Here is a 19,831-nt window from a genome sequence, read left to right on the forward strand (position 1 = left end):
AGGCTGCACACACACGGAAACTCCACGTCACTGTCTGTCTGGCTGGAGAGAGAGGGAGAAAAGACAGACAGAGGTTAACCTTTTTGATGACACCAGGCATCACTAATGGGCGCACGCCTGCATACATTTTGCGTGCGTGCTGTTGTACACATTTCCCGGTGATTACCGCTAGGGTCCTCCGTCCTCGAGTCCTCAACCCCTCCTGTCCTTCTCAGTTCCCGAGAAAGAAACGATCTCACGCGAAAGAGGATTTGGTTAACGACAAATACTACATATTATGAAGGTGTGTTTGTCTTTTTGTTTGATTTCGTAAATTGGAAAGTTCGAACTATCACAATAGGGAGCACGTTTCCGGGTTTTTTTTTACTCAGGCTCGAGTCGCGAGAACTTCCTCGTTCAGCAACACCGACACTGAGCAGCATGTTGACGCTACGCAGCCTTGCTGCTCACTTGTCGCTGATACCTGCCTCAGGTAACATGATCATGCACCGTCTCAGTGCCCCAGGTTCGATACACCGGCCTGGCGTTACATCGCTGTTCGGGAGCAACGGTCCTTTGCTGGGACAAGCTGTCACGCTCTCCCGTCAGTTACACAGAGAGACACCGGACGTGGAGGTGGATCTACGGCAGCTGGACGGTGAAGACTCCGGTAAGACGGTTTATAACTGCACGCTCTATTATAACCCTGTGTGTTTGTCAGATATGGGAATCAACTTAAGTAGATTTTTCTGTTAACAGTCTTTTTAAACATGAGTATCTTTACTTCTACCTGAGTGAAGGATGGCTGTACTTTTGCCATCTCTGGTGTTTGTGTGTGTGTGTCAGATTGATGTGTAAATGTCAGCTTTAAGCATGATTTGAGTTAAAATCTCAATAAAGGTAGCTAATCAGACAAGCGTTAGAAACATGCACACACTTCCTCTAAAGCCATACTTTTCTCAGCAGCCATACAGATTACTCTTCCTGTCAGTCAATCCCTCCCTCTCCTCTTCTCATCTCTCTCCATGCTCTCCTCCCCCTCTCCTCCCCCTCTCCTCCCCCTCTTCTCCTCTCTTCTCCTCCTCTCCTCTTCCCTCTCCTTCTCTCCTCTCCTCTGGTGCAGGTATAGCTGAAGTGTTGATGTGTCGGCAGAAAGCCAGGAACGCTCTAGGGAATGTGTTTGTGTCTCAGGTGAGCACCCCCCCCCACACACACACACACACACACACCCCCACACACACAGACAGAGTGCTGAGGTATGTGTGCTGCAGATGAGGGAGATAGTGGCGTGTGTGTCCTGTGATGCGGCTGTCCGTGTGCTGGTCTTCAGGAGTCTGCTTCCAGGCGTGTTCTGTGCAGGTGTGTTCACCGCTTCACGCCCAGCCTGAGGGGCTGTTATATCATTACAAATTGTAAGATTGTAAAAAATTGTAAAAAGTAAAATTGTAAAAGTATAGATGTTGGACAATATGAAGGTGTGTGCGGCTGCATGATGGTTCTGTGTGTGTGTGTGTGTTGCAGGGGCAGATCTGAAGGAGAGAGCTCAGATGAACAACACACAGTCTGACCTGTTTGTTCACGGCCTGCGCTCACTGATGATGGAGATAGGTGAGGAGGAGTGTGTGGTTGTGTGTGACGGTGTGTGTGACGGTGTGTGTGACGGTGTGTGTGATGGCGTGTGTGATTGTGTGTGTGTGTCTCCCTGCCAGCCTCGTTGCCCATGCCGACCGTAGCAGCGCTGGACGGTGTGGCCCTGGGAGGGGGTCTGGAGCTGGCCCTGGCCTGTGACCTCCGCACCGCCGGTGAGCGACCCCTCACCTCTGACCCCCGGGCATCACAGAGACAGCTCATGGTGTTACCTAGACGACAGCTGAGCAGAGCTGGAGGCAGATTCATGTCTAGATAGAGGCAGACGTGAATCTGAATCTGATTGGTTCAATAAAAGCAGGCAGCCCTGTGATTGGTTCAGGTGAGCCGTCTGTCAAATGACACTGCAGCTCCAACCTTCATCTGTCCTCTGGTGTGTGTGTGTTTCAGCCTACTCTGCACAGATGGGTCTGATTGAGACGACACGAGGGCTGCTCCCAGGAGCTGGTAAAACAACCAGAGGTCACACACACACACACACTCTGTGTTATACTGTGTGTGTTATACTATGTGTGAGTGTCATACTGTGTGTGTGCCTCAGATGTGGTTTCCCCCTGTGCCCACCCTCCTCTCCTATAGGGGGCAGTCAGCGCCTGCCGAGAGCTGTGGGTGTTGCTGTTGCCAAGGAGATGATTTTCACAGGTGATGAAGATACCTGGACGCTCGTACCCAGACCTTGATCTACAGCACCTCATGATAACCAGTTACCCCTCCCCTCCTCTCCTCCCCTCCCCTCCCCCCTCGCCTCTCCTCTCTTCCCCTCCCCTCCTCCAGGTTTGAGGGTAGGGGGCCAGAGAGCGGAGGAGCTGGGTCTGGTGAACCGGGCCGTGCCCCAGAACCAGACTGGAGACGCAGCATACAGGGAGGCGGTCAGCCTGGCCCGGGAGATCCTACCCCAGGTACACACACACACACACACACACACTCACACACACATCTGATCCCAGACAGACTCTCTCACCCCCCTCCTGTCTCCAGGCTCCCATCGCTGTGAGGATGGCCAAGGAGGCCATGAACAGAGGCATAGAGGTACGACCCCCACACACACACACACACACACACACTCTCTCTCTCTTCCACATCCTTATGTGACCTCCTGTTCTCCTGTGGGGTGTGTTTGATATGTGTGTGTCTCCCAGGTGGACTCCACCACAGGCATGGCTATAGAGAGGATGTGCTATGCCCAGGTAACACATCTAACATCTAACTCACTTGTGATTGGCTGTTTGAGTTCATAAAAACCTAGCTCTAACTGCAGTTCCCCCCCCCCCCCCAGGTCATACCAACTCGAGATAGACAGGAGGGCATGGCAGCCTTCATAGAGAAGAGACCACCTCATTACACTGGAGAGTAACACACACACACTATAACCACTTTCGAGTAACACATCCACTATAACTTAAGTAGAAAAATACACACTAAACACACACACACTAACCTCTCATATCCATCCACCCAGTCCAACTAAGGAAATGTCTAAGAAGTTTAAATAAATATTGTCAAATAAGATTATCACTAATAAAATGTTTTTCACATAACTATCACTTGCAAAGAAGGTTGTTATATATTTAATGTGTTATATTCTGTATATTTTAATGTTTAAATGTGAGGTCACTGTTGCAGGACATGCTTGTCATGGAGGAGGCAGGTTGCTAGGTTACCCATGAGGAGAACACGAAACACCATCAATAAGTCTGTTCTTTATTATATCACCCCTGACCACAGCAGCAACATGGCTTCCTGCTCCGCCCACAGTCAGTCAACAGGAAGGTGTCATGGTGCTGACAGCTCTCAGTTGAGGAGCGTTTGATCAGTGTTGCAGCCGGCTCGTATGGGGCTGATCCATCCATGGGCTGCACTGTAGGTGACTCGAATCAAGTGCACCGGTTCCTTTAGGCTGTGTTTGGACTAAAAGAACAGTTTTCGTGCGACACTTAACACCGTCTCAGCAACAGTTTCTTATTTACCACGCTATCGAGATAAATATATACGCACGCACACACACAGTTCATTGTGCTGCTGACTGTAGTGTATAAAGTCACAAGCTTTCATCCCCAACACACACACACGTCTGTCTCTCTCAAACACAGGTCTACACAGCTATAGTTGGCTGTTTATTGCCACTGGAGTCCTCTGTAGACACGACTGACCACGTAGGGTGGGTAGGAACTCTGATATGAGAACAAACATTCCCAGGAGAGGAGGAACATTCACAGAAACACCAGCATGCGTCACACACTAACACCATCATGCACGGTCACTAGCTTATCTGCTGCTGTGAGGGGGTGTCTCTCCACCCTGGTGAACAGCTGACCTCAACAGTCTCTCTCACCCTGAGCCCTAACTGAACAGCACACACACACACACACATATATACATATTATACATGTGAAGACACTCGCACAGCCTTCAGACTCTGGGGTGAGTGTGCCGATGTTTGGACCAAGTCTGGATGATGTTTGGATGAAGTCTTGAGGATGTTTGGACGAAGTCTGGATGATGTTTGGATGAAGTCTTGAGGATGTTTGGATGAGGTCCAGGGGATGTTTGGATGAAGTCTGGATGATGTTTGGATGAAGTCTTGAGGATGTTTGGATGAGGTCCGGGGGATGTTTGGACGAAGTCTGGATGATGTTTGGATGAAGTCTTGAGGATGTTTGGATGAGGTCTGGGGGATGTTTGGACGAGGTCTGGAGGATGGCTGGATGAGTTTTAAACAAGGTCTGGATGAGGTTAGGGGGCTTGGCTCTCTGTAGGGAGATGAACAGAAACACACAACAAGTTTATACACAGAATAATATGAGCAGAGAAGTATATATACACACCAATCATGCTGTCTACCCACACTGTGTGTGTTTCAGCTGTGTACGTGTGTACCTGTGTGTGTGTGTCTGTGTGTACCTGTGTGTGTGTGTGTACCTGTGTGTGTGTGTGTGTACCTGTGTGTGTGTGCTGGCCGGTGCGTGCTGCGTGTGTGTGCAGGTTGAGCAGGATGCTGTCTACCAGGCCCCTGACGTCGGGGTGTGTGTCGGGGTGCGTGTGCACCCTCCGCAGCCCCTCCAGACCGCCCTCCTCCAGCAGCATGCTGCAGTACCGCGCCGCTGCACACAGGGGGCGACAGAACACATTACACACCAGACACGTGAGTATGTGTGAGCGTGTGTGTGTGTGTGTGTGTGCGTTCACCATTCTTGCTGCAGACGTGCAGCATGGCCCAGGCTGCCCACAGCTGCACTCCAGGAGTGTGGAAACACTCCAGCAGGGGGAAGAATGGACCAAAAGACCTGCAGGACAGGAAGTGTTCAGAAAGGACAGGAAGTGTTCAGACAGGACAGGAAGTGCTCAGACAGGACAGGAAGTGCTCAGACAGGACAGGAAGTGTTCAGACAGGACAGGAAGTGCTCAGACAGGACAGGAAGTGCTCAGACAGGACAGGAAGTGTTCAGACAGGACAGGAAGTGCTCAGACAGGACAGGAAGTTTTCAGAAAGGACAGGAAGTGCTCAGACAGGACAGGAAGTGTTCAGAAAGGACAGGAAGTGCTCAGACAAGACAGGAAGCAGGAAGTGCTCAGACAGGACAGGAAGTTTTCCGACAGGACAGGAAGTGTTCCGACAGGACAGGAAGTGCTCAGACAGGACAGGAAGTGTAAGTGAGGGTCTCACCTGTAGGCCACCATCTCACATTCTGGAGTTGGCCACTTCAGGATGGCAGAGTGCTGGGGAGTGGACACACACAGTCACTAAGGTCCATAAGAGAGATACACACACACAGTCACTAAGGTCCATAAGAAAGAGATATACACACACACAGTCACTAAGGTCCATAAGAAAGAGATATACACACACACAGTCACTAAGGTCCATAAGAAAGAGATATACACACACACAGTCACTAAGGTCCATAAGAAAGAGATATACACACACACAGTCACTAAGGTCCATAAGAAAGAGATATACACACACACAGTCACTAAGGTCCATAAGAAAGATACACACGCACAAACACACACCCGGCACCCCCTCGTACCAGTTGCTCCAGCATGGCGTTCCTCAGCTCCAGACCCAGGCCCCAGGCCCGCTCGCCCCGGGAGGTGAGGTGGGCTAGGATCCCTGCTGCAAAGTAGCTCACCTCCACCTCCGGGCTGTGCAGCAGGGAGCGCAGGTGATCCAGGAAGCCCTGCACCATCAGCTCCATGTGCAGCTCTCCTACCTCCGCTATGTTGTTCTAGAGGGGGAGGGGGGGGAGAGGGAGGGAGGGAGGAAGGAGAGGGAGGGAGGGTTGAGAGGAGCCTGTTCCCATTGGCTGGTGTGTAGACAGGAGGAACATCAGGAGGAACATCAGGAGGAACAGAGCCAAGCTCACCAGTAGCCCCAGAACCTTCTGCTGGATGGAGGACTCTGTAGGGAAGGACTGTGTGTGTGTGTGTGTGTGGGGGGGGGGGGGCAGAGAGAGAGAGGGAGGGAGAGGGAGGTTTAAAAGAAGAAAGATGAGTCAAGTGTGTGTGTGTGAGTGTGTGTGTTTCTCCGTACCTCTAGAACGGTGATGAACAGATCCAGACCCTGGTTTTCTATAAAATGGCGGCAGGTGGTTGGTGATTCGTCTGTGAGGTTCCAGAGCGCGCTCAGTGTGAACTTCAGGGTGGCGTCCACCACGCCCTGGGACGCCTTCTGACGCACGATGTGAAGCAGCTGCTACTCAGAGAGACCGCCAGGAGAGAGAGACAGGAGAGAGAGCGTTAGGAGAGAGAGACAGGGAGAGAGAGTGTTAGGAGAGAGAGCATTAGGAGAGAGAGACAGGGAGAGACAGACAGGGAGAGAGAGTGTTAGGAGAGAGAGACAGGGATAGACAGGGAGAGAGAGCGTTAGGAGAGAGAGCATTAGGAGAGAGAGACAGGGAGAGACAGACAGGGAGAGAGAGTGTTAGGAGAGAGAGTGTTAGGAGAGAGAGACAGGGATAGACAGGGAGAGAGAGCGTTAGGAGAGAGAGCGTTAGGAGAGAGAGACAGGGAGAGACAGACAGGGAGAGAGAGCGTTAGGAGAGAGAGCGTTAGGAGAGAGAGACAGGGAGAGTGTTCCAGGATCTTACCTTCACTATGAACAGCTCTGCTCCTAAGTGGGCCGTCTGCTCTGTAGACAACTACACACACACACACACACACACACACACACACACACACACACACACACATATCATTACTGACACACATTCAATACTGACTCAGAATGAGCTCACACTCTCACACACGCACCTTGGCTGCCAGGATGGAGATGATAGCCACAGCCATCCTCTGCATGTTCTGATCCTCATGGTTACACAGCCACTGCATTACCAGCTTGGCTGCCTCGAACCTGCACACACACACCATCATGTTCCCTTCACCTCTGGTTGGCTGCTCTGGAACGTGTGTGTGTTTTTAGTGTCTGTGTATATTTCTGTTCATGTGTGTGTGTGTGCGTGACTCGCCTGTTGAAAGGCACCTCCTGTAAGACTCTGTCGCTGCACAGAGACAGCAGGCAGTTCTTCTGCAGCTGTAAAGAGAAGGTCCACATTCTGGTCACCGCAGGTCCTAAACCTGACCCCTGGCCCCTGGTCCCTGGTCCCTGACCCCTGGCCCTACCTGCTGGTGGTTGGGGAAGGTCGTCATGGCAGCCAGCAGTAGCTGTGTGACGGTGCCCAGCAGTTTGACAGGCATGCCCGCCGCCAGGTCCTGCTTGGTCAGGTTGAACACACACGCACTGGCTGCCAGCTGGACGTTCAGGGTGGCAGGGTGGTTGGTCATGCCCAGAACCACCAGCTGAGAGGAGAGGAGAGAGGGAGAGAAGGGATGTTGGGTGTAGCATCAGGAGAGAAAGGGATAGCTACAGTTAGCAAGTATGTGTGAGTGAGTGTGTGTGTGTGTGAGTGTGTGTGTGAGTGTGTGTGTGAGTGTGTGTGTGTGCGTGCACCTTGAGGATGTCTGGCCGTGGTTTCTCCATGATGTGTGTGAGGCTGAACAGGTGGAAGAGTGCCTCTCTCACGAAGCCTTCCCTCTCACTGTAGCGCCGCAGCGCCTCACAGATCTGGGATTCATTAGCCTCTCCGGTCACCTGCGCACACACACACACACGTCAGTATGTAATACACAGCCAGGCATGTCCACACCCCTGCAGAGCAGTAGTACAACCTGCAGGTTGCCCTCTCCGGACAGGAAGGGGGAGAAGCCTGCGTCTGTGGCCAGAAGCCCCACAAAGGTCATCCCAGGTCTCTCCTCCACAAACGCCTTTACCGCCGCATCAGTCACCTGCACACACACACACACACACACAGGTTACTACTCTCTGTGGAGTATGACTGGTATGTATGGAGGTGTTTTGGTTATCTGTCTTAACCCCTAATCCCCTGACCCCAGCCATGACCCCTGACCCCAGCCGGGTCACCTGCTTCCTGCCAGACACGTCCAGGGACAGCAGGTTGGGCAGGATGCCAGGCTGGCACAGCAGCTGCCGTGCCACATCAGACGTAAACTGCTTATCATCACTGATGTCCAGGTGCTGCACACACACACACACACACACAGAGAAACACACACACACACAGGGAAACATACAGGAAAACCGTGAAAGGATTGCCAGTAAAAAAATACAGACATACAATGTCTGTATTTCATACCGCCCCTTCCCTCCCACACACACACACACCTGCAGGGCGTCCAGCTGCCCTATGACAGCCAGCAGCTGAGCGGTGCTCATCTCCAGTCTCTTCATCTGGTGCAGGGTGAGCGAACGCAGCCGGGCCTTCAGCCCCAGCAGGGGCGTCAGGTTGGTGACGGAGGTGTTAGACAGGTCCAGGCTCTCCAGCCGGGCCAGGGAGCACACGTCCACCAGCCCCGCGTCGTAGAAGTCCACGCTGGCCAGGGACAGCGAGCGCAGGGCGGGCAGGGAGCTGAAGCCATGGTGGCCTGGCTCCTCCAGGGAGGACATGGTCAGACCAGTCAGGACCAGACGCTGCAGGCTCTCCTGGGGGAGGGGAGGGAGGGGGGAGATGGAGGCAGAGAAAGAGAGAAGGGGCAAAAAAAAACTGTGAGAGAGAGAGCAAGAGAGAGAGTGAGCGATAGAGAGTGTGAGAGAGAGAGCAAGTGAGCGAGAGAGTGAGCGAGAGAGTATTTAGTTTTATCCCCAAGGTTCCAGCCACTTTACCTGGCAGTGTTTGTTGGTGGCGAGCCCCTGCAGTATGTCATCGATGGTGAGGTCTGCGTTGACCCTGGCCGCGTCCAGCTCCAGCAGCCTGTGAGGGCAGAGCGCTCGCTGGAACGCCTCTGCAGAGATCCTCGCCGTGCGGATACACGCTCGCCTCAAACGCAAGTACTCACAGCTCCGAAACACCCCCACCGTGCTGTCATTCAGCAGCCCTGGACACACACACACACACACACACAAGCACTCTCAATACCTCTCACAAGCACTTCACTAGTGAAACGCTGCCGGAGTTAACATCTCTGGACGGAAAATCTCCAGTAATTATGTTTGTGAATTTGTGACGAATCTGGTGACAGAGGCAGACCACAGCTGCTGTTGTAAGGTGAACACGCCGCCGGCGTATGTACGGCAAACAGTTTGTTTTAAAACCAGTTGGGACACACCACCGGAAACCCCTTGTTCACCTTCCGTGGCCATTTTAGCCAGCAGCTGGTCCGCGAGCTCCTGCGGGAAGACCAGGGACTCCCGAAGACAGAGCGAGCCGTCTGCCTGTTTCACACAGAAGCGCTCGAGGTTGCAGGTCATGTACGACAGACACAGGTCCGTGAGAGAAGCGGGAGACGCCTCGTCCTGCAACACACAGAAACACTACACTTCAGCCACATAGAAAAATAGATCTAGTCATCTCATTAAGCACTGACTTATTATGAGCACTTGTCCTCGTCAATGTTGCAATATGCAACTCTTTTAAGATCATAGGAAAATACCATACGGCCACGTAACGTTTATTTGCTTTAAGATCTACATAGACTTACCGTTGTCAGAAAATTGCAGGCCATCTGTAGCAACTGTTCAAGGCCGAGTTTTAAACAAAACGGTGTATATTTCTATCTATATAAAGCTAGGTCAAAACAAGTAACCCCGCCTCTGTTTCCTTAATTCATTTGCTTGCAAAGCCCTGTAGAGCTTGCTGAAAATAGCGAGGCTATCTACTGCGTTAACGAGCAAGCTCAATTTCTGCTGTGTACGCTAACTTGTTGATGTTAAAAAATCGTCTGTTCTTGATGCCGCTAGACAATTTTGATCCGTGTTGAATTTCATTTTCGAACCATATTTCCAAATCGATAGCTCAGACGCTTCATGACATGTCTAAGTAATCTTGTCGAGAAAAGATTTCATTGATGATATTGTTGCCAACTAGCAAATATTTTGACAGATAGGCTAGCCGATAATAAACAAGGGTTACGACACAGGAAGTACTTGGCCAAAAGGGGGAGGGAGGACTGACGACTACGGAAGCCGTATGTGCAGACAAGTAGGAAGAAGTGAAAAATCGAACTCTACAGATCATCTCACATTTAGCTAGCTATTTACTTAAATCGGTCAATGTTTACACACCAGGGTTAAATGTTTTTTAACAAGTGGACAACCTACTACGTTTCATGTGAATATCTTTGTCATCCCGTAGTGACTGAATCCTTCCACACCAAGGTCACAAGTTGGACACTCAGCACGTGGGGTTAAGTGACTGTTCTTGCCGTAGCTAATCTTTCGTGTTAGAAAATGGCAGGACTCATTAACTTTGAAGACGAGAAGGAGGTGAAGCAGTTTTTAGATAACTTGGGCGTGGAGTACACCTACCAGTGTTACCGAGAGAAGGATCCTGAAGGTAAGAGTACAGCGCTGTCCCTGGGTCTGGGGTGCTGAAATACCCAGAATGTTTTGTTACATACTAGTGTTGACGGGCAACATTCACCCGCTTCTACTATGTGTTCTATATGTACATACATGTTATAATCCATGTTCGTTTATTCTGCTTCATTACAATACTTTAGAATGCGTTATTAATATGTTTGTCCCCTATATTTACATTTTACAATATACGTATTATTGCAATAGACGTATATATTTTAAACATATTCAAATGTTTCCAATGCAAGGATGCCAGAGGCTGGCTGACTACCTGGAGGGTGTGAAGAAGAACTATGAGTCCACAGCTCAGGTGCTGAAACACAACTGTGAAACCCACGGGCACGGGGAGAGCTGCTACAAGCTAGGAGCCTACCACGTCACCGGCAAAGGTGCATACTCAAAACCTAGAACACAGAACCTAGAACGCTGAACACAGAACCTAGAACACAGAACCGAGAACACTGAACACAGAACCCCCCTCCCCCTAATTTTTGTTTGTTTGTTTTGTTGTTAATAATACTGCTGTCTGTGCCCTCTGTCTGTGCCCTCTGTCTGTGCTCCAGGGGGCGTGGCGGAGTGTCTGAAGACGGCCTACTCCTGCTTCCTGCGCTCCTGCGACGCGGGGGGGAAGAAGTCCCTGGACGGCTGCCACAACGTGGGCCTGCTGGCGCTGGACGGCCGTGCCACGGACGCCGGGCCCGACCCGCAGCAGGCGCACCGCTACTACGACAAGGCCTGCGCCGGGGGCTTTGCTCCGGCATGCTTCAACCTCAGCGCCCTGTTCATCCAGGGCTCAAGCCTGGAGAAGGACATGGGCCTGGCTCTCCGCTACGCCAGCAGGGCCTGCGAGCTGGGACACGTGTGGGGCTGTGCCAACGCCAGCCGCATGTACAAACTTGGGGACGGGACGGAGAAGGATGAGAAGAGAGCGGAGGAGCTGAAGGAGCGAGCGAGGGAGCTGCATGGGCAGGAGAAGGAGAGACAGCTGAGGTTCGGAGAGTGACCGTGCTGTGAGACGTTCTCACTCTCCAGGAGGAACGCTGCCGTGATGAGGCAGCTTGTGTTGGAGTGTGGCCGATCGTGTTCAGGCCTGATTCTTGACCTGCTGTAAATACTTTCTATAAATTATATGTCTAAATAAAGAAATGAAAACAGACCAGTTCAAATTGTTATTTGTAACTAAATACAGATTTAAAATGCAGAATGTGAGTTTATTTGACTTTTCTACAGAAGTAGACCATTTAAAAGTATTCCCGTTTAGATAACGTTCTTAAAATGCGCCACAAGAAGGCGCTAAAGTCAAAGTGTTAGACCACAGCAGGAGCAGCTAATTCAAGTTTCAGTTGGCTGCTTATGTTCCCAGTACAATTCAGTTTACTGTCTTGAAAATGTGTCGTCGTCCCCCCCCTCCGCGGTCTGCAGTGTACATGTCTTTCAGACGGCGCTGCTTGTTTTGCAATGATGAGTAGATACCGAGATTTCTCAATCGGAACCATTAATGTAAATTTAAACTTAGTGATGAATATATTTGAAAAAGCAGAACAAGTAGACCAAAATTATTCAACGTTTTATTCCAAATGAGAAGATGCAACCATACGTTAAAACAGATACAACCAGTGCCAGATATATCTGTTCCTCGGTGGCTCCACCCTGCCAAGCCCATCTCTACTCCCTCATTCAAAACAGAACACAGCTGTTGCAGGCACACCGAGATAGGCAGCGTTCCGCAGCACGCGAGGAGACAGAGCCGCTGTTTCAGCTGAAACTGTGAACGAGGAAACTGGCACGCATCATTGAGGGGTATGGTTTACATATTTGTTTGTACAAAATCATAGTTTGCTAGTGTTTATGAGCCATGTGAGCATGCTTTGAAGAGGTCGGTTGAGTATGCAGACCAGCTAGCTTGCTAGCTTAATCTAGCAATCCTGACTGCTAGCTAGACACTACAGTAGCGTACCGTTAGCTACTGTAGATGTTAGTTAGCAAGCTACGCTAGCACTGTCTGAGTGGAGGATGGAGAATGGCGCTTTGAACAAACCATGTTGACCTGAGTTGCTTACTGTTATTGTTTTTTTTTTTTTTTAAGAAGTTAACTGGCTTCATTCTCATGTTCGTTTTTTTAACAACTAGCGAAAGTTGCCTAGCAACCATTCCCCTTCTAGTTTAGAAGCTAGCTAGCTAGTTGTCTGACTTGGCGCGCCCTGTGCGCGTGGGGTCCTCCCTGGTGCTCGGCCCTCGCGGCTTTGCTCGGGATGTCTCGGTGAGAACCATGCCGGTCCCGCCCAGAACCCGGGGAGTGTCTCCGGTGAGGTGCGGCGGGTGCGTTCACTCCTCTCAACGAGTTAAACGACATTAGAAAGGTTTCAACACTCGACACACTCAATGTATAGTATTTGTCAACTATTTTTAATCGGTGTGACACCGGGCTCCGTAGCTCTGGGGAGTGTCACACAGACCGTATGTGCTGCCATGAGGCTCCACGTTAACCGGCAAGCTGTCTTGATCGGAAACAGTAACGTTACAGCTAGCTAGTTACAGTGATGGATCTAGCAAGCGCATCCAACGGTCAATACAGTTCAATAGTGTTCCGTCACAAGCTTGACGCAGCGGGGAGGATCAGAAGTAGAGAAATGTTCCCCAGGCCGTTAGCCAGACACGGGTCATCATTTATTGGCTGTCCATTTTCGCTTAGATGTACAGTATAATCTTACATTTTACTGTCTAGTTTATTTAGCTATCCCCAGAGATAAATAAATGCCTGTTTGTAAATAAGGGATATAGATTTCTAACGTTTACGACTGCCGTTTATTCAGGCCCTATTGCCAGCCTTATTAAACAAAGTGGAGGCAATTGGTAGATATGCACTTGAAGCACATTCAGAGCGGCCCAGCTGAGTCAAGATGTCCGTTTGAACAATAATGGCTGTCAAACACGGTTAGCTTATTGTTAGCTAACGCTTGTTTTCCTAGCGTCGAACCATGGCTCTTAGAGCTTGGCTCTCATGTCAGGGTCCAGTAATGCGTGACGCGGCGCTGCCTGACCCTATCACCTAGATTCATGCGGAATGTTCTGCCGTGATATTTAGGATGAGGGTGTGTAGCTGCCGCGTCCACCGCGAAAGAGGTGACATGTTCTTCTGGAAGCACGCTGGGAGTACGAGATATGCCTGCATTCTTATTTGATGTTGTCAATGCCCCTGTTCAACGTTAACTCGCTACATGCTGTTTGTACGTGGGTATGTTGTTGTGGAGACCTGGTTTTCCTTGGGTTTAGGAGTGAGACCGGCCGTGAAAATCATCACTTTCAGGTTGTGATTTGAGTGTCATTCTGACATGAGACTTGTAGCTGAAGACTGCTTCAGCAGTAATTGGCTACCTGGTTGTTGTTGATCTTCTGGAGGATTGGAACAGAATACTTGACCATTAGCAACTTTAAAATGTAGCACTGACCAACTGTGTTCAGTTGTGTCTAAACTGAAACCTTTCACATTCCAGCAGTCTGTCCATAACCCTGTCTCTCTCTCTGTCTCTGTCTGTCCATAACCCTGTCTCTCTGTCTCTCCCTCTGTCTCTGTCTGTCCATAACCCTGTCTCTGTCTGTCCATATCTCTGTCTCTCTGTCTGTCTGTCCATAACCCTGTCTGTCTCTCTCTCTGTCTCTGTCTGTCCATAACCCTGTCTCTCTCTCTGTCTCTGTCTGTCCATATCTCTGTCTCTCTGTCTGTCTGTCCATATCTCTGTCTCTCTCTCTCTGTCTGTCCATATCTCTGCCTCTATCTCTCTGTCTCTGTCTGTCTCTCTCTGTCCAGCCCACCTGCAGCACCATAGGTTCTAATCCCAGTGCTGCAGTGTTGTTTGGCAGCTCTGGGCCATCTGCTCCAACCCATTCTGGCCCCGCAAATAGGATTAGCTAGAGTGTAGATTATCTTACATGTGTGTGTGAAACGAGACTTCCACAATGAGAAAGTGTGTGTGGTTACGGGAGGCCTGTATGAGCAGGTTCTGTCAGTTCATTCCACCGTCAGACGGCTCCACGCTGCTGTTCATCAGTCTGCTTCCAGACGAGGCCAGTGCTGCGGTTGCTAGGGGAAACTGCTGAAATATGGCACTTTCTGGCCATGTGTAGTCACGTGTCCAGGGCCCTGCTGTGTCATGTCTGTCAGCTTGTGTGTGTGTGACTTTTCATTTGGCCATGTTTTTTGCTGTGTGCAGTGTCCATGTCTTTCAGAAGCAAACAGAGATAGTATGTTCCTCCATGTTTCATAATCACTGTGTGTCAAGTATTTCTGAGGCTTCTGGCAGCTTGTTGAAGTGTTTGTGCAACTAGCGCCTGACAGTGTGTGCACATGTGTGAGAGTGTGTGTGTGTGTGTGCCACTAGTATCACACTTCCGTACTCTTAACATCTGAAAGCATGCCAGGCAGCGGAGCAGAGCAGGGCTGCAGAGCAGGGCTGCAGAGCTACAGGACTGCAGAAGCCTGTCATGTCTGCTCTCAGTTCCTGAGTGAGAGAGGCCTGTGCTGGTGTCTCCCCTGTGGAGGAGGATGTTTAGCCAACCGGCCAGGCATGCCCTTAGGCAACTGGAATACGTGCAGGTACCCTGTTAAACACAGGTAGCACAATAGTTCCTTCAGGCTGTGAAGTGGAGCTGGTGGTCCGTCTCTCTCTCTCTCTGTCTCTCTCTCTTATTCTTTATCTCTATCTCTTTCATTGTCTGTCTCTCTCTCTGTCTCTCTCTCTCTGTCTGTCTGTCTCTCTCTCTCTTATTCTTTATCTCTATCTCTTTCATTGTCTGTCTCTCCTCTCTCTCCCATCAGGTTTACTTAGTCAGACTGGTTCATCTCTCTCTCCTCTCTCCGTCCCTGTCTTGTGTAAACAGCTCTCAGCTGTGTGGTGTTGAGCTGACAGTGCTGGTGTAGTCAGTCCTTCTATCTGCCTTCATCTCTCACACACACACACACACACACACACTCTCACTCTCTGTGTGAAAGAGAGTTCTCTCTGTGTATGTGTGCCACTCTATTTTTATGTGTTGTGTGTGACCTTGAAATGTCTTGTAAGACAAGCAGTAGATGATATGACATTGCAGAATATTATATTTGTTTCATGGTGGCTATGTTTGTTTGAAGTGTGTGTGTGTGTGGGGTTGGGGGATGGGGGGGCATGCAGCTGTGTAACCCCCAGGCCCCAGTGGCCCCCAGTAACTTGGTCAAGCCTGCGTAACTGAGAGTGTGAGCAGGGGGAGGGGCTGAGAGTGTGAGCAGGGGGAGGGGCTGAGAGTGTGAGCAGGGGGAGGGGCTGAGAGTGTGAGCAGGGGGAGGGGCTGAGAGTGAGCAGGGGGGGGGCTGATCCTGGCCTATGAAGCATGTTGAACTTCAGCTATGTCGGTTACCTTACATGCTGCTCCCTGTGTCTGTCTGGGTGTGGTGAGTGGGGCTGGATGGTGTGGTGAGTGGGGCTGGATGGTGTGGTGAGTGGGGCTGGATGTTGTGTGGTGAGTGGGGCTGGATGGTGTGTGGTGAGTGGGGCTGGATGGTGTGGTGAGTGGGGCTGGATGTTGTGTGGTGAGTGGGGCTGGATGTTGTGGTGAGTGGGGCTGGATGGTGTGGTGAGTGGGGCTGGATGGTGTGTGGTGAGTGGGGCTGGATGGTGTGGTGAGTGGGGCTGGATGGTGTGGTGAGTGGGGCTGGATGGTGTGGTGAGTGGGGCTGGATGGTGTGGTGAGTGGGGCTGGATGTTGTGTGGTGAGTGGGGCTGGATGTTGTGTGGTGAGTGGGGCTGGATGGTGTGTGGTGAGTGGGGCTGGATGGTGTGGTGAGTGGGGCTGGATGGTGTGTGGTGAGTGGGGCTGGATGTTGTGGTGAGTGGGGCTGGATGGTGTGGTGAGTGGGGCTGGATGGTGTGTGGTGAGTGGGGCTGGATGTTGTGGTGAGTGGGGCTGGATGGTGTGGTGAGTGGGGCTGGATGGTGTGGTGAGTGGGGCTGGATGGTGTGGTGAGTGGGGCTGGATGGTGTGTGGTGAGTGGGGCTGGATGGTGTGGTGAGTGGGGCTGGATGGTGTGGTGAGTGGGGCTGGATGTTGTGTGGTGAGTGGGGCTGGATGGTGTGGTGAGTGGGGCTGGATGTTGTGTGGTGAGTGGGGCTGGATGTTGTGTGGTGAGTGGGGCTGGATGTTGTGTGGTGAGTGGGGCTGGATGTTGTGGTGAGTGGAGCTGGATGTTGTGTGGTGAGTGGGGCTGGATGGTGTGTGGTGAGTGGGGCTGGATGGTGTGGTGAGTGGGGCTGGATGTTGTGGTGAGTGGGGCTGGATGGTGTGGTGAGTGGGGCTGGATGTTGTGGTGAGTGGGGCTGGATGTTGTGGTGAGTGGGGCTGGATGTTGTGGTGAGTGGGGCTGGATGTTGTGGTGAGTGGGGCTGGATGTTGTGGTGAGTGGGGCTGGATGTTGTGGTGAGTGGGGCTGTATGTTGTGTGGTGAGTGGGGCTGGATGTTGTGTGGTGAGTGGGGCTGGATGTTGTGTGGTGAGTGGGGCTGGATGTTGTGTGGTGAGTGGGGCTGGATGTTGTGTGGTGAGTGGGGCTGGATGTTGTGTGGTGAGTGGGGATGGATGTTGTGTGGTGAGTGGGGCTGGATGTTGTGTGGTGAGTGGGGCTGGATGTTGTGTGATGAGTGGGGCTGGATGTTGTGTGATGAGTGGGGCTGGATGTTGTGTGATGAGTGGGGCTGGATGTTGTGTGGTGAGTGGGGCTGGATGTTGTGTGGTGAGTGGGGCTGGATGTTGTGTGGTGAGTGGGGCTGGATGTTGTGTGGTGAGTGGGGCTGGATGGTGTGTGGTGAGTGGGGCTGGATGGTGTGGTGAGTGGGGCTGGATGGTGTGGTGAGTGGGGCTGGATGGTGTGGTGAGTGGAGCTGGATGTTGTGGTGAGTGGGGCTGGATGTTGTGTGGTGAGTGGGGCTGGATGTTGTGGTGAGTGGGGCTGGATGTTGTGTGGTGAGTGGGGCTGGATGTTGTGTGGTGAGTGGGGCTGGATGTTGTGTGGTGAGTGGGGCTGGATGTTGTGTGGTGAGTGGGGCTGGATGTTGTGTGGTGAGTGGGGCTGGATGTTGTGGTGAGTGGGGCTGGATGTTGTGTGGTGAGTGGGGCTGTATGTTGTGGTGAGTGGGGCTGGATGTTGTGGTGAGTGGGGCTGGATGTTGTGTGGTGAGTGGGGCTGGATGTTGTGTGGTGAGTGGGGCTGGATGTTGTGTGGTGAGTGGGGCTGGATGTTGTGTGGTGAGTGGGGCTGGATGTTGTGTGGTGAGTGGGGCTGGATGTTGTGGTGAGTGGGGCCGGATGTTGTGGTGAGTGGGGCTGGATGTTGTGTGGTGAGTGGGGCTGGATGTTTTGTGGTGAGTGGGGCTGGATGTTGTGTGGTGAGTGGGGCTGGATGTTGTGGTGAGTGGGGCTGGATGTTGTGTGGTGAGTGGGGCTGGATGTTGTGTGGTGAGTGGGGCTGGATGTTGTGTGGTGAGTGGGGCTGGATGTTGTGTGGTGAGTGGGGCTGGATGTTGTGTGGTGAGTGGGGCTGGATGTTGTGGTGAGTGGGGCTGGATGTTGTGGTGAGTGGGGCTGGATGTTGTGGGGTGAGTGGGGCTGGATGTTGTGTGGTGAGTGGGGCTGGATGTTGTGTGGTGAGTGGGGCTGGATGTTGTGTGGTGAGTGGGGCTGGATGTTGTGTGGTGAGTGGGGCTGGATGTTGTGTGGTGAGTGGGGCTGGATGTTGTGTGGTGAGTGGGGCTGGATGTTGTGTGGTGAGTGGGGCTGGATGTTGTGTGGTGAGTGGGGCTGGATGTTGTGTGGTGAGTGGGGCTGTATGTTGTGTGGTGAGTGGGGCTGTATGTTGTGGTGAGTGGGGCTGGATGTTGTGGTGAGTGGGGCTGGATGTTGTGTGGTGAGTGGGGCTGGATGTTGTGGGGTGAGTGGGGCTGGATGTTGTGTGGTGAGTGGGGCTGGATGTTGTGGGGTGAGTGGGGCTGGATGTTGTGTGGTGAGTGGGGCTGGATGTTGTGTGGTGAGTGGGGCTGGATGTTGTGTGGTGAGTGGGGCTGGATGTTGTGGTGAGTGGGGCTGGATGTTGTGTGGTGAGTGGGGCTGTATGTTGTGGTGAGTGGGGCTGGATGTTGTGGTGAGTGGGGCTGGATGTTGTGTGGTGAGTGGGGCTGGATGTTGTGTGGTGAGTGGGGCTGGATGTTGTGGGGTGAGTGGGGCTGGATGTTGTGGGGTGAGTGGGGCTGGATGTTGTGTGGTGAGTGGGGCTGGATGTTGTGTGGTGAGTGGGGCTGGATGTTGTGTGGTGAGTGGGGCTGGATGTTGTGTGGTGAGTGGGGCTGGATGTTGTGGGGTGAGTGGGGCTGGATGTTGTGTGGTGAGTGGGGCTGGATGTTGTGTGGTGGCCAAGTCTTGCTCCAGGGCTCAGCCGTGTGTCTGGGGACACATCCCTCTTCCCACCCTCACCCAGGGGAGCTGCTGGGTTATGTAATGATGTTTATAAGGTCGTCCCGGGCGTGGTGTGTGTGTGTGTGTGTGGGGGGGAGGTAGGGGAGTGTGTGGTAGGCCAATAGTTCAGATGACTACAGAAACATGTTGCATACGCCTTCAGACTCTAGCAGGACCTTACAGACACAATACAATTCTGTGAAGGCCAGGGTCTGGCTGGGTCTGGCTAGCTGGGTGAGCTGAGAGCTGATTGTGTCATGGAAAGCAGTGAACTTGGCTGTGAACCTGGTAGATAGTGGATCAAATAAGAGCTGAGCTCCTGCTGTCCTTTAAAAAGGCTCCTAAACAGGATCCTCGCACTCACACGCACACACACACACACTCACTAGGTGGTGTGTAGTGTAGTGGTGGGTGATACATCTTCTAACAGTCAGAATGTTTCTGAAGTTTCCTTTGTATTAAAGAGAGGGGGAGGCTGGAGGGACAGGCGAGGGAACAATGTCTTGCCTATTTTTAGTCAATAGAAATGAATGTTTGGAAGCTCATCCTGTCTGTGCTTGTCTGAGGAGAAAAGAAGTTCTGTGTGTGTGTGTGTGTGTGTATGTGTACCCTGGCCATGTGTTGCTGTGAACCAGGGGGATCAAGGGGTGTGAGGGGCTCATTCTGGGAGGACAGGGGAGAGGGGGAGGGAGGAGGGCAGGGGAGAGGGGGAGGGAGGAGGACAGGAGTTGAAGAGATACATCTGTTTGTTCCTGCTTCAGCTGTTGCTTGTCTTCTATTACACACACACACACACACACACACACACACACACACACAGCCTGTGCAGTGTGCACTGTGACCTCGTGAACTGGATAGCCCG

At 51.9% G+C, this 19,831-nt stretch overlaps 3 protein-coding genes across 4 annotated transcripts; 2 read left to right on the plus strand and 1 right to left on the minus strand.

Annotated features, from left to right (window-relative positions):
* Positions 1-170: 170 nt before the first annotated feature.
* echdc2 (enoyl CoA hydratase domain containing 2) lies at positions 171-3,177 on the plus strand. The gene is made up of 11 exons (XM_062452323.1): positions 171-649; positions 1,103-1,170; positions 1,251-1,338; positions 1,501-1,587; positions 1,689-1,781; positions 2,017-2,073; positions 2,206-2,268; positions 2,401-2,525; positions 2,605-2,655; positions 2,766-2,813; positions 2,903-3,177. Exons 1-11 carry the CDS (start codon positions 421-423, stop codon positions 2,978-2,980), a joined length of 987 nt encoding a protein of 328 aa, XP_062308307.1. The 5' UTR covers positions 171-420; the 3' UTR covers positions 2,981-3,177.
* Positions 3,178-3,306: 129 nt separating this feature from the next.
* Positions 3,307-10,060, minus strand: zyg11 (zyg-11 family member, cell cycle regulator). Its single transcript, XM_062452322.1, has 18 exons — positions 9,619-10,060; positions 9,268-9,433; positions 8,804-9,015; positions 8,306-8,623; positions 8,045-8,158; positions 7,792-7,908; positions 7,574-7,714; positions 7,246-7,422; positions 7,092-7,156; positions 6,877-6,976; positions 6,714-6,764; positions 6,158-6,319; positions 5,991-6,038; positions 5,655-5,852; positions 5,291-5,343; positions 4,813-4,910; positions 4,566-4,727; positions 3,307-4,376 (listed from the first exon to the last, which is right to left on the minus strand). Exons 1-18 carry the CDS (start codon positions 9,640-9,642, stop codon positions 4,360-4,362), a joined length of 2,223 nt encoding a protein of 740 aa, XP_062308306.1. The 5' UTR covers positions 9,643-10,060; the 3' UTR covers positions 3,307-4,359.
* LOC134012765 (cytochrome c oxidase assembly factor 7) lies at positions 9,129-11,651 on the plus strand. 2 transcript variants are annotated; one of them, XM_062452324.1, is made up of 4 exons: positions 9,129-9,403; positions 10,272-10,472; positions 10,744-10,884; positions 11,059-11,651. In XM_062452324.1, exons 2-4 carry the CDS (start codon positions 10,367-10,369, stop codon positions 11,496-11,498), a joined length of 687 nt encoding a protein of 228 aa, XP_062308308.1. In that variant the 5' UTR covers positions 9,129-9,403; positions 10,272-10,366; the 3' UTR covers positions 11,499-11,651. The 2 variants fall into 2 exon arrangements, with proteins under 2 accessions (XP_062308308.1, XP_062308309.1); XM_062452325.1 differs by lacking the exon at positions 9,129-9,403 and adding an exon at positions 10,053-10,118.
* The last annotated feature ends 8,180 nt before the right edge of the window (positions 11,652-19,831 follow it).

Source organism: Osmerus eperlanus, chromosome 26 (assembly GCF_963692335.1).
Source record: "Osmerus eperlanus chromosome 26, fOsmEpe2.1, whole genome shotgun sequence".
Taxonomy (NCBI): Eukaryota; Metazoa; Chordata; class Actinopteri; order Osmeriformes; family Osmeridae; genus Osmerus; species Osmerus eperlanus.

Coding starts and splice junctions, on each gene's coding strand:
- LOC134012765 (XM_062452324.1), top strand. CDS start 10,367: ATGGCAGGACTCATTAACTTTGAAGACGAGAAGGAGGTGAAGCAGTTT. Junction 10,473..10,743: donor CCGAGAGAAGGATCCTGAAG/GTAAGAGTACAG, acceptor TTCCAATGCAAG/GATGCCAGAGGCTGGCTGAC. Junction 10,885..11,058: donor CTACCACGTCACCGGCAAAG/GTGCATACTCAA, acceptor TCTGTGCTCCAG/GGGGCGTGGCGGAGTGTCTG.
- echdc2 (XM_062452323.1), top strand. CDS start 421: ATGTTGACGCTACGCAGCCTTGCTGCTCACTTGTCGCTGATACCTGCC. Junction 1,339..1,500: donor TCCAGGCGTGTTCTGTGCAG/GTGTGTTCACCG, acceptor TGTGTGTTGCAG/GGGCAGATCTGAAGGAGAGA. Junction 1,782..2,016: donor CTGTGACCTCCGCACCGCCG/GTGAGCGACCCC, acceptor TGTGTGTTTCAG/CCTACTCTGCACAGATGGGT.
- zyg11 (XM_062452322.1), bottom strand. CDS start 9,642: ATGGCCTGCAATTTTCTGACAACG. Junction 9,016..9,267: donor GGCTAAAATGGCCACGGAAG/GTGAACAAGGGG, acceptor GTGTGTGTCCAG/GGCTGCTGAATGACAGCACG. Junction 6,039..6,157: donor TGTTCATCACCGTTCTAGAG/GTACGGAGAAAC, acceptor ACACACACACAG/TCCTTCCCTACAGAGTCCTC.